At 36.3% G+C, this 17,929-nt stretch overlaps 1 protein-coding gene across 1 annotated transcript; it reads left to right on the forward strand.

The window, feature by feature from the left end:
- Window positions 1–10,193: 10,193 nt before the first annotated feature.
- Window positions 10,194–17,565, forward strand: LOC109052093 (zinc finger protein 271-like). Its single transcript, XM_042721246.1, has 2 exons — window positions 10,194–10,249; window positions 15,523–17,565. Exon 2 carries the CDS (start codon window positions 15,702–15,704, stop codon window positions 16,740–16,742), a length of 1,041 nt encoding a protein of 346 aa, XP_042577180.1. The 5' UTR covers window positions 10,194–10,249; window positions 15,523–15,701; the 3' UTR covers window positions 16,743–17,565.
- The last annotated feature ends 364 nt before the right edge of the window (window positions 17,566–17,929 follow it).

Genomic DNA, 17,929 nt, shown 5'->3' on the forward strand with positions numbered 1-17,929 from the left:
GAGTTACAGCGCCACATACTGGTCTGACATATATACTGCATCATTTTGAGTCCGTTTCAGTGGTTTTGTGTGTATGCAGATATTTCTTGAGATGATGCCGCGTTTACTGAGGAACAAGGAAAAAGCAAAGATTGCATATGGTAAGCTCTGGCTTTGTGTTGATGAGCCCTAAGTAGATCATCTTCAGATCCAGCACTTTCAGATCTGATGCTGCGTCCTCAACAAATGTGAAACAAGAATGCATCGAGCTATAAAATATATTCTTGATAAATCGGTCCTAACCATGACATGACAAAGAAACATTATCAAAAGTTTTTAGTGAATAAAGTTCATCTTTATCTTGAAAACCAGCAGATTCAACTGAGATTCAGATCAACTCAAAGATGGAGTTCCTCCCCAAAAGAACAATGTAACAAAGTTTTATTCTTGTATATCAGGTTGTTTCATGATTTAAATTATATCATTGTGCTTTCTTATGAGTTTCATTTAATTCATGTTTAGGTGTCTTATAATGCATATCACTTGTAGTTTGCTTATGTTTTCATGAAGGAAAGTAGAAACTTTTTACAATCTGTTCTTGTTCAGGAAGCTGAAGATGAGACTAACACTTTTAGAAACACCAATATATATATTTAATTTATTCTACTTTGTTATTTTTAAAACACGTTATTACTCTATGATATATATATATAGAAAACACAGATGCAAGATGTACTGTCCTGTAGCTTTTAATTGATCCTTATTTGCTTCTCTTGTATGTAGGAATGATACTGAACCCAGTAATGAGTCCTGGGGCTACATTATGAAAGACTGTGATATTGATAAATGCCAATGCTAACTGTTTTGCTTTTAGTGCTGGAGAAATTAAGGAAATACACTTACAATTTATTATTGGTACATAAATATTATCAAGCTAACTGTATCTTGCCAACTATTTCTACATGTGATAATATCCAGATATCCATCTGTGATGCGTTATCGTTTTTTGCAATCCAGAAGCAAGATCTATTGACTGAAGGGGTCATATGATGCTGCTAAAAAGAACATTATTTTGTATATTTGGTGTAATGTGTTTATGTGGTTTAAAGTTAAAAAACATTGTTTTCCACATACTGTACATTATTATTTCTCTTCTATGCCCTACCTTCTGAAACGTGTTGATTTTCACAAGACTCAACGAAACAGCGTCACACACCGCGGCAGGAGGCAGAGAGGCGGGCGGTTTGAGAACGGCGCAGCAGGGAGGATTCTACGAATGAACGTAACTTGTTGCTGTAGCAACCACATGTGACAAGGGGGAAGTCGTGGCCTAGTGGTTAGAGAGTTTGACTCCTAACCCTAAGGTTGTGGGTTCGAGTCTCGGGTCGGCAACACCACGACTGAGGTGCCCTTGAACAAGGCACCGAACCCCAAACTACTCCCCGGGCGCCGCAGTATAAATGGCTGTCCACTGCTCTGGGTGTATGTTCACGGTGTGTGTGTGTGCACTTTGGATGGGTTAAATGCAGAGTATGGGTCACCATACTTGGCTGTATGTCACTTCACTTCACAACCCCGGACTGGACTCCGTTTCGCCCACGGTGAAAGCCGATTTGGCGATCCACAGTGCAAAGTTGATGTATTTCCTCAGCGACCAGCACAGATCAGCTCCAGGCATGACGAAGCGGATATCGTTCTCTTTTGGAAGGCCAAACAAAGTAGTTTAGCTTTCACAGTGAAACATACAGCGTCTATACGACATGGTGGCGGTGGCAACAACAACAATACTACAACGAGAATAAAAGGTACACCTTCTTTCTTTGCGTGAACATCTGGGCAGCGTTATTAAAATCTTCCCACATACTGACGTAGAGATGTGGGGGCGTGTTAGAACGAGTTGTTTTAGGAGGGCGTGGATGAGTCTTAACTTGTATAAAGAATATCTCTTTAGATTTGAGACTTTAGTCTTTGCAACTTCACAGATCTTCTTTATGCACCAAGAGCTTGTAACACTCCAAAGAGAAAGGTAAAATTTAAATTGCATCATATGGCCCCTTTAATCTAATTTAATTTTTGATTGTGTTTGACTTATGAGGATTATGTAAGGGATAATCAATTGCTAGCTGTGCATAAGATTTGAATGCATGACGCGGAGGTGAAGAACCACCCGACACACAGTGGAGCTAAGTGTATTCAAATTGTTAAATGCACAGCTAGCCATTGATTAATCCACTTATGCCATGGTCATTTGCCAGCATTCACATATTAAAGATGTTAATAATATTTGCGCTGCAATATTTGACTGGAATGATAAAAATGACGGTTATTTTCGTCAGTTACAACTTGTTAGATGTTACAGTGCTTACCAATGTTTATAGTAAGTGCATTAATATAGAACATGATTAAACTGACCTGGAACTATCTGTGCAGTTTTTTATGAATTTAATCAACACCTTCCAGCCAATCAGAATCGAGTATTCAGACAAACCATGGCATAAGAAAACAAGTTGTTTGATATATTAGAGACAATTTATACATGTTATTATACATAAATACACGTGTTTCAAATAAATGTTACACCATACTTCTGCTGCTGCTGTTGTTCTTTCAATAAGCGAATTTAAAGGGTATGCAAAATATGACATATACACACACACACACACACACACACACACACACACATATATATATATATATATATATATATATATATATATATATGTATATATATATCATATAGTGCCCTCCATAAGTATTAGAACAGTAAAGACAAAATTGCTTTCTCTGCTGTGGGGTATAGACATTTGCAAATATGATTAAAAAATGAATATGCGACACAGCTACAGAATGTCACATTTTATTATTAGTACTTTCGACATACATGTTTTACCAAATAAAAAGGACAGCACTTTTAGAATTCATCACACTATTTGATGTGAGCATAAGTATTGGAACAGTTGAATTTAAGGCAGATGTAAAAGATGAAAAGCTAATATTTAGTTGCAGATCCCTTGCATGCAATCAGAGCAGTGAGTCTGCGACCCATATACATCACCAGACTCTTGGTAAAGAGATAAAGTCCTTGACTGAACTGGCAGGGTGTTTTGGGTCATTGTCCTGATCCAATATGAAGTGCCTTCTAATGAGTTTGGTGGCACTTTCTTGAATATTGGTAGCCAAGATGATTTTGTACCCTTCCAAATTCATTCTGCTACTGCCATCATACATTAAGTCATCATTAAAATTAAGCTATATAGATGAGGTTGTATGCTTAGAATCATTTGCAGATCCCTTTTTTCTCCATACCTTTGCTTTCCAATCACTTAGATAAAGTTTCATCTTTGTCTCATCAGTCCATCAACTCAGTTCCAAAACTCTACTGACTCTCTGATCAGAGGTTTTGCATCTTGCTGTGTAGCTTCTGTAATTCTGTGTCAAATTCTCCTGCGGACTGTAGATTGTCAGAACATCACCCCAGCTTCCTGGAGGTTGTTGGTGATTTTACAGACATGTATTTTAGGGTTCATTTCACAGCTTTTATGATTTGTCTGTCATCAACTACTGTTGTTTTTCTCAGCCGATCAGGTCGTCGTTGGTTGCTGATGTCGCCGGTAGTTTCCAGACTCATGATTTCTCCATGCCCTTTGTTTTTCCTATGGTTCTAATTGACTTTCTCTTTTCTTTTAGCATCCAAATTGCTTGCTTTTCTTTCAGAGTCAGCTTCCTCGTTTTCTTCTTGGTTGTGCGTGTCATCATCAAATGCAAGACTTGGAATGCAGAAGCAATTGATATAACTGGTAAGACACATTCCCTGCTTTTAATATCTAAAGAATTAATGCAACAGGACACAGCTGAACACTTAGAAAGACCTGTGAGGCAACTGTTCCAATACTTATGCTCACATCAGATAGGGAGATGAAACTCTGAAAGTGCTGATATTCTTAGCTGGTAAAACATCTTTGTGTTGAATCACCCAGTAATAAAATGTGACATTCTGTAGTTTTGTCTCATATTCATTTTTTAATCATATTTACAGATTTCTTGACTCCACAGCAAACAGAACAATTTTGTCTTTACTGTTCCAATACTTATGGAGGGCACTGTATGTCCAACAGATGGGTTTAAAAACTCACAACACCAACAAATGTAGCCTTTTTGGGCATTTTGGCAAGTTTTTTTTTTTTTTTTTTTTGTGGCTTTGTGTCTTTTTGCCACAGATTTTTTGTTCTTTGAGTGCTCTTCAAAATGTGCTTTGGCCTGCACTAAATTTTCTCTCATCATGTTTTGTTAATCTGTTGAAACTCTAGATAATCAATATTTGCAAGCTTCAAAAATACAGAGTTATTGTAGAAGTAATCAAGCCAATATTTATATATTAATAAATCTTAAATTATATTTTTATACCATATGTGGCGATTGTGTCTGTTAAGAAGAAAATGTTGGGGGTGTTCTTCCTTGATTTCTTGTTCCTTGTTCTTCCCTCTGTAAATATTGTAAAATCTTATGTAAATATGACATAAGACACTCACTGACGTTATATTAAAAGATCCTCTTCCATTCAGTAAAAGAGGCTGTTAAGACTATTTCTGAGGCGAAAACCACGTCTGCGTATTTTTTAATATAAGTTTTTTTTCGGACTATTTCTGTGTTCCATGAAATCTCAAAATACTCCGGACACAAAAAAAATTAATGAAGAATTTACATTTTTGATGGGGTTTGATGGGTTTATTCTTTATGTAACTCCCTGAGGCCGTGGAAACTTTAACATGTTGAAATGTATGTATGTCTGCTTGTACGGAAAACATTTCTGGGAAGAATATCTACCAAGAACATGGAAGCCTTTCTGACGAAGGCAATGCATGTACTTTGGCAAGTAATGCAATGGGTAACTGAAAAGCAGCCATTTGATTGGCCTGGTGGTGGGATCTTGACATTGTATGTTCCATATTTGCAAATATAGGGACCATCTTTAAAGTTACATATGACATTGGTATACCCATTTCTAACTTTAAAGGGGTCATATGATGTTGCTAAAAATAACATTATTTTGTGTATTTGGTGTAATGAAATGTGTTTATGCGGTTTAAGGTTAAAAAAACTAATTATTTTCCACATAATGTACATTATTGTTGCTCCTCTATGCCCTGCCTTTCTGAAATGCATTGATTTTTACAAAGCTCATCGTTCTGAAAAGCGAGGTGTGCTCTGTTTGGCCAGCTATCCAGTGCATTGTGATTGGCAAAATGCCTCAAGTGTGTGACGGAAATGTTACGCCCCTTAACATACTGTGCTGCTGTGTAAACATTTACAAACATTTTACTACACAGTATATGTAGTACGTACATACTTACAGTTAGCACTACACATTAAACACTATACGCAGTATGTGCACATTCTACATTATGTAGACATATATACACACAAAAATATGCTAACGTGCAACAGATTATACATGAACTGGATACACAAAATGTCATGGATGTGCATTGGATGGACAAACATATATTTATTCATATAATCTATTATAGTACAAAATATATATATAGTGCAGCTGTGGCCTAATGGTTAGAGAGTTGGACTTGTAACCTGAAGGTCGCAGGTTCGAGTCTCGGTGCTGGCAGGAGTTGTAGGTGGGAGGGAGTGAATGAACAGTGCTCTTTTCCACCCTCAATACTCATGGCTGAAGTGCCCTTGAGCAAGGCACTGAACCCCCAGTTGCTCCCCGGGCGCTGGATATATAGCTGCCCACTGCTCCGGGTGTGTGTTCACTTCTCACTGCTGTGTGTGTGCACTTGGGTGGGTTAAATGCAGAGCACCAGTTCCGAGTATGGGTTACCATACTTGACAAATGTCATGACTTTTGCTTTCATATATATATAGTCTATAGTCTATTTTTTTTTTCTGTAATTTTGATCCAATTAATGCAGCCTTGATGAGCATAAGAAACATTAAAAATTGTTCTGATCCCAAACTTTTGACCAGATATGTGTGTGTGTGCGTGTTTTAATGTTTTAATAATGTTTCACTTTTAAAAATGAATAAATGTACTTGTTTTTTGAGTGATTATTATCTGATATTCAGATCAGGGGCCTCATTTATAAAACTTTACATAGAATTCATCCTAAAAGTGTATGTACACACGAAAGCTAGATTCTGCATATGTTTTCAGATTTATAAAACCATTTGTATGCCAGAACCTGCGTAAAAATCCTTTTATAAATCCCAGTCAGAGAAAGATATGTGCGTACGTGCATTTCCACCCTGTCTCCTTCCTGTAATCATCCTATATAGGGCTTACAACGCATAGTTTTACTATGCATAACCTCATCTGCATATCATTTCCATGCATATTCCATCCACGTGACACCATGTTTAACACCGTTAAAGGTACAAGACATTCAGGAAATATGAGATACAGACTATAAATGCCATTTGTGTCATACATTAATATTTATTTCTAAAAATCATCCAATATCCTTGTTATGTTTTAGAATAAATATATAAAAATAAAAACAAAAATAACAACTGTTTAAAATAGTTATCAGATAAATATTTTAGAATAGAGTTGATCTCATTCTTTAACACTGACCAAATAGTAGCCTATTTAAATTGTTTTAAACAATTCAGATCAAACTAAATTTATGCAAATTTATGAAAATATTTTCTCATTACATGAGATCTGCAGTTCAGTTTAAAGATTAATTATTGTGCACCTATATCACTCCTCACTGTCAATAAAAGAGGAAAAGTGATCAAGTGCATCCACTACAAATGTCTAAATTTAAATGTCTAAAATAAACAATTTTGGTTTAAATTCTGTGTAATGACTTTAAATATTCCACTCTCATATGGAGATAAGGACTGAAATTATTTAATGTAAATGTATATACTGACACGAAACAGAACTTAAAATCATTGTTTTTACTTAATTTTCTCACTTTAGGAAAAAAAAGTCTGCATGCATGGGTCAGAGTTTGCATGCAGGTGCGCAAATTTTCCCATCAAATTTGTTTTTTATAAAAAAACTTCCTTTTGCATAAGAAGTGGTGTACGCCTCTTTCAGGGCTGTTTTTGTGCGTACGCAACGGTTACAAATGAGGCCCCAGATCTGATATTCGATGGTGGCGCATTAACATCAATGGCAGCATGTGTGCATGCTGCGGCTTCTCTCTGCTTCTCTTCTCTCTCAGAAGGGTGTTTTCATGTTTTTTGTCTTGTGAGTTGCAGTGTTTGTGTATGTCTTTGCGTCTACCTGTCTTTAAGTGCGCTTACAATCGTGAGTTTCTGCTCAATGTTGGCAGAACCACATTTTAACAGTTAAATTCCATGCACTCTGCTCCTGAAGCCTACACCATCACTGGCCCTCACTACTGCATCTTGCCCACAGTGGATGCGCTACATTCAGTGAGCAGCAGACAGCCCACCCAGATGCTTTTCTCATCTTGGCTGTGGATTTCAACCACACAGACCTAAAAATGTGTTCCCAAAAAATACACCAACACATAGACTTTCCAACATGGGGGAGCAACACTGTGGACTTTGTTTACACCACCCAGAGAGGAGCTTCTAAGGTCCTTCCCCTCCCAAACAAATACAAGTGTGGCTGGAAAGTACTTCAAGACTGTTTTATCACCACTGACTTGAATATGTTTAACCTTTGTATTATGTTCTGTGTAAATACCAGTTAATTTATGATTTTATTCTTGATATTTTGTGACTTTTTCTCATTTTGGGCCATGAACATTCACGCAAAGTGAGGATACACTGTACATTTCCTTATTTGTATAGTTGTATTTTATATATATGATCTAGATTAAATATTGAGAAAGCAGGAAAATCCAGACCTGTAGGTTACTGACAATTGATTGGTAAGATCCTCAGAGAGGAAGATAAATCATAATTACTGAAGACTGGAAAGAGTGTGTGAGTGAAGGTGGTTGTGAATGTTTTTAGATGTGTTATTTACAGGGTCAGAGAATGAAGGTATAAATGGTATAAGTAAATGTATAAAAGGTATAAATAAAATATCTCCTTTTGAAGTGGACTTTGAGTTTTGTAACTCTGCAGATCTTTTTGTTTTATGGTTAAACAGCATCATTACAGACTAACTTAAGTTGAAAAAGCATAATAGCACCCCTTTTAAATGTGTTCCGAAGACGAACAGAGCTTTTACGGGTTTGGAACGATGGGGCTAAGTGATTAATGATAAAATTTTCATTTTGGGCTGGAGTAACCCTTTAACTATTTTAACATTCCTATTTTTTTAAATTAATTAAAAATCACACACACACACATATATATATATATATATATATATATATATATATAGAGAGAGAGAGAGAGAGAGAGAGAGAGAGAGAGAGAGAGAGAGAGAGAGAGAGAGAGAGATTGTGCTTGAATTCATTAGGCTTCACAAAATATATTATTTGTGTCTCACTAAAAGAAACGCACAGGCTACAAATACAGGGTTTGAGCGTGCACATCCGAGTGAAGGTAGAGCGAGCGGGTCCTGTTTTGTGCATTATATACTGTTGGATGTGTTTTGTCAATATTTCATATGTTGTATAATTATATCACTAGGTAACAAGATACATTAAAAACAAAGTATTTTAGAAGGCTGGGGCCCCCACCTCATGTAGGTACGCCTCTGAGCGTAGCTTATACTTTCGGTTTAAACTTGTAGCTGGATTTCGTTTAGAGCTAGGGTGGCCACATGCACCGTTCATACGGGACATGTCCCGGCCAGGATTTTAATATTGCGTAAAATATCCAGGTTTTGGCTGTTTGCACTGTGCAGGTTGATCGTGTGACATTCATGAGAGCTAAAGAGAGTAGAGAAGACGGAGCTTTATGAATCGCTCTCGCACCAACTTAAGTGTGTTTTTTTGATCGGTGCATGCGCAGCGACGCTTCAAGTCAAACGAATGAACGGACACGTGCGCATATTTGCATCGCTTTGATCGTTCCCTGTAGATCTCACTTTCTCACGTCACGCGCAGCCCCACGATTGGTTGATTATGTACAATACCTGCATGTTATCGGTCAAACTAAATATTCTCTTCACCACAGAATCTGATGTTAGACACTGCAAAATGCAATAGCAATTTTAATATCAAGTTTAACACTCAAAAGCAGCTTTTCAGAATCTTTAAATTACCATATTTTGTGTATTCACATTCCTTGACATTGTAGGCTACTGTTTGAGTTCCAGACACATAATCCAAAGATGTAGTTTTTCATGCTAAACCTGTTTAATATTTTGGATTTAGTTTATTTTTTCATATGGCTACATCTTATCATTATCATGTGTTTTCCTTGATCTCCCTGTTGAAAAAAAAAAAAACTTTTGCTGGACGTTTTGACGCTGGGATGCTGGTCCTTTCAAAACACATGCCCAGCATAAACCAGCATCCCAGCGTCAAAACATACAACATATATGCTGTTTTTTTCCTTTCTTAATTTCAATATTCACATGCTGCAACTTTGTGTGATTTCCAATGGAATATTTGACTAATAAATTCGCTAGTTTTTCTCTAATCTTCGCTCACGAAGACTGTTGATGCATCAAATACCATGCGAGTCTATAATTTTAAGTATTTTTAAATTCATTAGTGCAGATCGGCTTAAAAAAAAAAAACAGCGCTCCATATAATCGCACAAAGTATCCGCCGCATTATTTTCCTCCTCTCGTCGCTTCACTCTCCAGTCCAGCGGGTGGCGCTAAAACACATCCGTTTGTTTGAAAAACACCATTAAACATCAGAGGAAGAAGATTAGTTTCACCGCTCTCTGTTGTTTTGTCGTGGTGCTTTTTTAATTCAAAATGTTAGAAATGTTGTTTCTGTAAATAGAGAAATACAGTTTTTGAATCAGGTCAATAAATACCTGTAATATTCTCATCCTGACAGTCGTGACTAAGTTTTGAAGCAAGCAGGAATATCTGGAGGAGTATCATCTGAACTGAGATCTGCTGCTGTGAAGATGATGTTTGTTAAAGAAGAGAGTGAAGAGAACACGAGTGAACCAGAAACCTGGAGAATAAAACACAAGGAACCAGAAACCTGCAGAATAAAACACGAGGAACCAGAAACCTGCAGAATAAAACACGAGGAACCAGAAACCTGGAGAATAAAACATGAGGAACCCGAAACCCGGAGAATAAAACACGAGGAAACAGAAAATTGCAGAATAAAACACGAACAAACAGAAACCTGGAGAATAAAACACGAGGAACCAGAAACCTGGAGAATAAAACACGAGGAACAAGGAGGTTGGTGTTTATTCTTCATTCATCTTTAATGAATGTTTGCCAATAAAAGATGGAATGATCAAAGAAAAGCTTAAAAATGAATGGAAACCTTTTTTATTCCGTTGATACTTTTGGAAAAAATTTTAATCAAGTGAATCTGAACATGGTCCTAAGATTTCTAGAGGAAATAAATGTTAAACATCTTTTCTAGTCTTCCTTTGATTGATTGCACTTTATTCTCGCCATGAATATAGCCTTAGAAGCTGGTATGGCGTTTAAAAGAAAAGAAAGAAAGAAAGAAAGAAAGAAAGAAAGAAAGAAAAATGAATGGAACTGAGAAGCAAATCCAAAGAAAACAATAGCAGTGGAAACATACTGGGAAAAAAAATGTTTTTGAAGAAGAGAACTTGTTTAAAGTCACCGTGAAATCAAAATTTAAAATTCTTATTTTTTTTAATGGATTACTGCAATGTTTATTATAAATAATTTATCCGTGCACTTCATTATTTTTTTTTTTAAATTCATATGCCCTTGAAATCGTTAATCAAAAATGAATCATCTTTTCTTCCGGTCACGGGGTATGGTGCAAGGGCGGAGCTAGTGACGTGAGGGCTAAACGCTGGGGGAAAAACGGAAGCCGATGCTACACTTTATAGGAATCAATGCATTGACCAGTGCTGAAGCAAGCCATTGGGGAGTACACTACCCTTAAAAGTTGAAAAGATATTACCACAACATTATTCTTAGGACATTGCAAACAATTTTTTATTTATTTTTATTTTTTTATGAATATGACTTAACCTGATGGAGGACACACTCAGTCATTCATGCAGTCTCTCTCTCTCTCTCTCTCTCTCTCTCTCTCTCTCTCTCGTGCACGCGCTGTTAGGCATGTGTTGTGCCATTGATTGTCCTCGTTGTCATCTTCCTCAATAAATACAAATTTCTTCATGAAATCACGCTCGCCCACTGGCAACACCCTAGCATGAAGTACAACATGTTCCTGGATCAACATCCTTGATCCTGGAACAACGTTCTAATGAACCAATCAGAACTGAGATATTTCTTTTTAGGAAATATCTGTTTTAGGCTTAAAATTAGGTTTAGGTGTTTCTACACCCTTGTTAATCAGTTATCATTTCCCACTGGTTTTAGGAATAAATAAATTTTGTGTGTGGTGTTGTTTTTGGGTGTGGGTTTTGGTTTGATTATGTATTTTTTTCTGGACAATAATGAAAAATAAATTGTGTTTATTGTGAGGATCATGGCGACCGTCGCCGGTGAATCCAGTGGAGAGAAATCCCCTTACAACTAACGGCAAACTGGCATTCAGATCTGCCTCCATTTTGTTTGCAACGCCCAAACTTCCAACGACCCAATCAATTCCCGAAGGACGAAATCAAGTCCCGCCCTCTCATCACAAAAGCTGTTTCACTCGTATAGATGTCACAGTACAGGAAAAAAAAGACATTCATGCCATTTCATGCCGACTTTAAAGCAAGCAAATTAAACTGAACGCATCAGGTGTCAAATAAAAGAAAAGGAATGCCTAGAAATCTTTTTGTAATTAATTACAATAAATTCTTCCACTCAGCTGATGTTGTCAATTTTGCAACATGCAAAGGTCACATTTGCAGGCTGCATATATATAGTGTGTGTAGTAGAGAGGGATGCTCTGATGCGCTTTTTTCTCCTCCGATACCTAGGGTTCAGTATTGGGTGATACCGATACCAGTGATTTTTTTTCCCCCCATTTAAATAAATGTAGATTTTATATATCTTTGTGAGTGAAACTGATAATCAATCTTTCACAATCTACTAGATACAGACTACTTCATTATATAGAAAAATAATAAATATGAAAAAATATAGGCCTATGCATATTCATAATCTATGACAAAAAAATGATCAACTAGGTTAGTGGATAATTCGGCAGCAAAAGTTATTCTAGAAAAATCAGTGCATAATAATTTTAGAAATCCAAACAGTTAGTGAAAAAAATATTTTGACATATACAGTGCAGCACGAAGTGTTTACAATGTCAAATGTGTGGTAAGTACTGCTGCTGCATTTGGTATTAAAGGCAGAACTGAAGTCCATAAACAGGATCCATGACTAATTCCCAGGTCAGTCTAGATCAGTGTTTCTCAACCCTGGTCCTGGGCGCCCCTGAACACTGCAGATTTTGTGTTTCTCCCTTATCTGACACATCTATTTCAGTTCCTGGAGTTTCTTTTAATGAGCCAATGAGTTGAATCAGGTGTGTTTGATTAAGGAGACACACAAAATGTGCAGTGCTGGGGGCGCTCAGGACCAGGGTTGAGAAACACTGGTCTAGATGTTGCAGGATGTAGTGCAGTCCCATGTTGACTGCATCATCCACAGACCGGTTAGCTCTGTATGCAAACTGAAGAGGATCCAGCAAAGGTCCAGTGATGTCCTTCAGGTAGGCCAGGACCAGTCTCTCAAGTGACTTCATGACCACAGATGTTAGAGTGACAGGTCTGTAGTCGTTATGTCCAGTGATTTTGGGATTTTTGGGAATCGAAAGATAATGTAGCCTTTGAAGCAGCAGGGAACTTCACACAGCTCCAGTGATCTGTTGAAGATCTGTGTGAAGATGGGGGCCAGTTGATCAGCACATACTTTTAAACAGGCAGGTGAAACACCATCTGGGCCTGAAGCTTTTCTAGATTTCTGCTTCCTGAAGACCTGGTTCACATCCTCTACACAGACCTTAAACACAGGTTGAATGGTGGGGGAGGGAGGGGAGTGTCAGGGGTGGAAGGTGAATGTGGCAAGTGCAGATCAGAGCGGATAGGGAGACAACGATGCAAGCGATCAAACAAACGAATTAAAGAAACTTAATCCATACAAATAAGTGGTCAGGTATCAACGAGCTGCCGCAAGATCATTTTTCCCATATATGATTTTCTTCAATATGTAGTGTGAGAGCTTACAGTTTAATGCAAATCACTGTATTTCAGCAGTGTTTCTCAAATGTTATACTTTTTTGTGGAGTTTTGATCTAACCCTAATCAAACACACCTAAGCATGCTAATCAATGTCTTCAGGATCATAGGAAAATCACAGGTAGGTGAGTTTGCTCAGGGTTGGAGCTAAACTCTGCAGTGCATTGGCCCTCCAGGGAAAGATTTGAGGAACCCTGCTGTATATGATAAGTGTACAGATATCAATTATTAAGACACATTTTATTTGAGTTGTTTACTATACTGAGGTTCAGTTTAACTTTCACCCAAGTTTCGTAGTGAATGTAGACATTTAATATTATTTTATGTTTATATGATTCAACATAAGATCGCGTTGGAATGATTAACGCTCACTCTATCAACATAGCTTTTCAGTTTTTTAACGCTGAAAAAAGCAAGTTTTTCACACCGGCTTTACAAAGGGCTATGGCAAATAATGTAAAAGTAAGCCTAAACCACTCCAACGTGATCTTAAGTGGAATAAAATAACTATTTAATAATATCAAACATTCACTATATTATCCAATCTCTGCTGTAGCTCCCGTGACCTAAATTCCCAGAATGCATTACTGCTGTGACGACACATTCCCATCTTTATTTCCCCCTCTTTCACCCCCAGTCAAGACAGAGACCCACCCGCCTTTGTTTCAGTGTTGAAATAAATACTATCTGGCTTGCTACCGGGGCAGATAAAATAGCTAATTAACTAGCTAAAGTCAACTAGTTTCCTCCCTCACGTTACTTCACAAAGTGAGGAATAGCAGAATAAAGTACAACGTTTCTGCGATTTATTACAATAATTAAATTTAGCTGGTATCACGTTCTATGCTTTTAAAGTGAAAATTAAATTAAAAGTGTTAATTGCACCATTAAATTTGGATCTGCTCATGCTGCTTCATATTTCTTTTTTACAGCATTTTTACATTAATCACACATTAATTGATGAAAACGGTAACATGATATTGAGCACAAATGAGCAGTAAAAATCCAGTTGTGCTTTCCGTTCATTCATTCATTCATTCATTCATTCATTCATTCATTCATTCATTCATTCATTCACTCATTCACTCACATGCCTAAATCCACCACGGATGGTTCATTTAATTAGAGTTGAATATACTAATTTTCTATGTAAAAATGAGACTTTGCACGTTAATGATGTTAATAAAAGTTTTTATTTTTATTTTTTATGCTTCCCAACTCAAGCTTAGTGCTTTACTGTCAAATGTGTATTACCTGGAAATAAATATGTAATATTAATAACAACTACACTTTTTAAGGCAAGGCAAGGCAAGTTTATTTGTATAGCACATTTCATACACAATGGTAATTCAAAGTTCTTTACATAAAAGGAAGTAAAATAAAATGGTTACACTTTAGAATAAGGTTCCATTAGTCAATGTTAGTTAATGTATTAACATGAACAAACAATAAACATCTTTGTTAATGTTAGTTAATGAAAATACAGTTATTCATTTTTAGTTCATGCTAATTCACATTGCATTAACTAATGTTAACAGGCACAAGTTTTTATTTGAATGATGTATTAGTAAATGTTGAAATTAACATGAATAAATGTTTAATTGATAAATATTAATTTATTAATATTATTAATAGATTAATAAATTCTGTAGGATTGTTCTTGCTTAATGTTAGTTAACTACTTTAGTTAACATGAACTAAGTAATGGAACCTTATTATAAAGTGTTACCAAAGTTTTAAAATTATTTAAAATGAATTAAAAGAATTAGGAATAGAAAATGATTATTAAAAAAAAAAATAATAATACAGTGCAATCAGTTTGGACGTAGCTCAACAATAGTTAATGCAATTAATGCAAAACAATAGTAATTTCATGATTAAACTATTTTTATTTACATTTCATTACATTTACACCCAGAGATAGCAAACCTGCTTCTGGTGCCACCATCTGTTGGACTCACTGGATCTGGTGCCACTGCTAACAAATGTTAGTCTGGAGCCTTGTAAGAGACTCTTTCTATGAACTGAGCACTTTTTTTCAAAAACATCATCTGATCGTTTTTGTAGTGGATCAAACATATTTAATAGTTCTTCTAGAAACATGGAAGAGTGGCTATAATGATTTAAAAATAATGATTTGAAGATCAGTGCACCTCATTCATGGAAAAATTTCAGACGTATAATTTATAAAAAATGCATAAAAATTAGCAAAAATAAACATTTATCTACTCTACACTGTTATATCAGGGTTAATATTTATGTCCACATTTCTCTGCTTTTTTATAAGTTACTTAAAATTAAAAAAATTTACTTTTATTTTAGAGTTCATTGAAGAAAATGAGAAGATTGAAGAACTGAGTGAAGTTGAGAAAAATCATGTTAAAACTGAAGAAAAACATTTGAGTTGCTCTCAAACCAAACTGAAAGATTTTAAGAAAAGAGGAGCCACCTGCACTCAGTGTGGAAAGGGTTTCACACTCAAAACAAGTCTTGAGCATCACATGAAAGTTCATACTGGAGAGAAACTGTTCACTAGTGCTCAACGTGGAAAGAGTTTTGTAAACTCATTAAACAAAGAAGACATGAGCATCCACACTGAAGAGAAACCGTACACATGTGATCAATGCAGCAAAACATTTTTGAGGGCTTCAGTCCTGAAGAAACACCTGAGAGTTCATACAAAGGAGAAACCATATTCATGTGATTTGTGTGGAAAGAGTTTTTCACGTTTTTCAACTTTGAAAGAACATCAGAAAATACATACTGGTGTGAGAGAGTACATGTGCTTTGAGTGTGAAAAGACTTTTACTTCAGCACAGTGTTTAAAACGGCACCAGAAGATTCACACTGGAGAAAAATCTTACAAGTGTTCACACTGTGACAAGAGATTCAGTCAGTCAGGAGACCTGAAAACACACAAGAGGATTCACACTGGAGAGAAACCGTTCACATGTGTTCAGTGCGGGAGGAGTTTTGCACAAAAAGGACATCTTACAGGGCATATGAGAGTTCATACTGGAGAGAAACCGTTCACATGTGATCAGTGTGGGAAAAGTTTCAGAAAATTATCAACCCTTAAGGATCACATGAACATCCACACTGGAGAGAAACTGCATGCATGTGATCACTGCAACAAAACATTTTTGAGAAATTCAGACCTGAAGAAACACCAAAGAGTTCATACAAAAGAGAAGCCACATTCATGTCATTTGTGTGGAAACAGTTTTTCATCTTTAAAATATTTAACAGTGCATCTGAAAATACATACTGGTGTGAGAGAGTACGTGTGCTTTGAGTGTGAAAAGACTTTTACTACAGCACAATGTTTAAAACAGCACCAGAGGATTCACACTGGAGAAAAACCTTACAAGTGTTCACACTGTGACAAGAGATTCAGTGCTTCAGCAAATCTAAAAAGACACGAGAGGACCCACACTGGAGAAAAACCATATCACTGCACTGAATGTGGGAAGCGTTTCAGTCATTCATCTTCTCTACACAATCATACAAAAAACATTCACAGTAAGAATTCAAGATTCTGATCAAATCAAAGATGGAGTTCCTCCACCAAATAAATGTCAAAACATTTTATTATTTTGCTTTCTTATTTTTCTTCACTGTTGTTTTTAAAATGACTAATTATTCTTCCACTTAAGATGTATTTAGAAAATGCAGATGCAAGATATATATGTCATGTTAATGAAATGTTGAAATACTCTACTGATGATTCCCGAACTAAATAACGGCAACTGGCCAATCAGAACTTGGTACTGTGAGAAGCTGCGCACAGCTGAAGCAAGTTTTCATCATTTGTCATTTTTCACGCAAAATGATTCAAGTGCAACTTTTGAAGTTTTTTTTTAAAAGAAGAGAACGGAAGGTATGGCTCTTCCTTGATTAGAATTTAAAGACATTCCCTGAACATAATGTTACTGTATTGTATTTGTAACTATGAGGAACTAACACGATATGAGAGATGACATTATCATGTATGTCACAGACTTTGAACAAGACATGTTTTTGTTTGTTTGTTTGTTGGAAAGTCCAAAAGCATTCACTGCACGATTATGCAGTCAGAATGCTCTATAATTCAAGCAATGAAAGAAAAAATACCCATGTATGAGATTTTATTTTTTATATTCATTGCACAAGCAAAGTACTTTTCTGAATACCAGCACAAGTGCGCGTACATCTCCACTGTATACACTGCTAAATTATTAGTTGTTCTTCTATTAATTTCAATTCCCCTCCCTGGAACCACCACACCTATTCCTGTTCCTTCTGTCTAAGGGTTCTTTGTACCATCTGTATAGATTTGAGTATAGTTTTTATACACTTCAGAAATATAATCATTAAAGACCCCAACCAGATCAGCATTTTGTTCTTTCCTCTTAGTCTCTAATAGATGCCAATCTACCTTTGGACATGTCATCTTCCATGGGGCTATGACTGAATGCACTATTGTAGAGCTAATTTCCATATCATGTATCCCTAGCTCTTTTGCCATATTATTCCCTATATGACCTAAGTTGTTCTTCTTACTTCTCTCTTTTCTCCAGCATTTCATCAGCACTTCTTTTGTGGGGTGCAAACCATTATGCCCCTGCAAATTAACCCAGTAATTTGCTATTAACTGTCTCCTCCTTATTTCCAGTGGCATTTCTCCTACCTCTACCTGTATAGCTGATACAGGTGATGTTTTAAAAGCTCCACAACACACTCTCAATGC

The sequence above is a fragment of the Cyprinus carpio genome, chromosome B3 (genome assembly GCF_018340385.1).
Source record: "Cyprinus carpio isolate SPL01 chromosome B3, ASM1834038v1, whole genome shotgun sequence".
NCBI lineage: Eukaryota > Metazoa > Chordata > Actinopteri > Cypriniformes > Cyprinidae > Cyprinus > Cyprinus carpio.

Excerpts from the sequence above, each read along its gene's own strand:
- LOC109052093 (XM_042721246.1), top strand. The coding sequence starts at position 15,702 with ATGAAAGTTCATACTGGAGAGAAACTGTTCACTAGTGCTCAACGTGGA.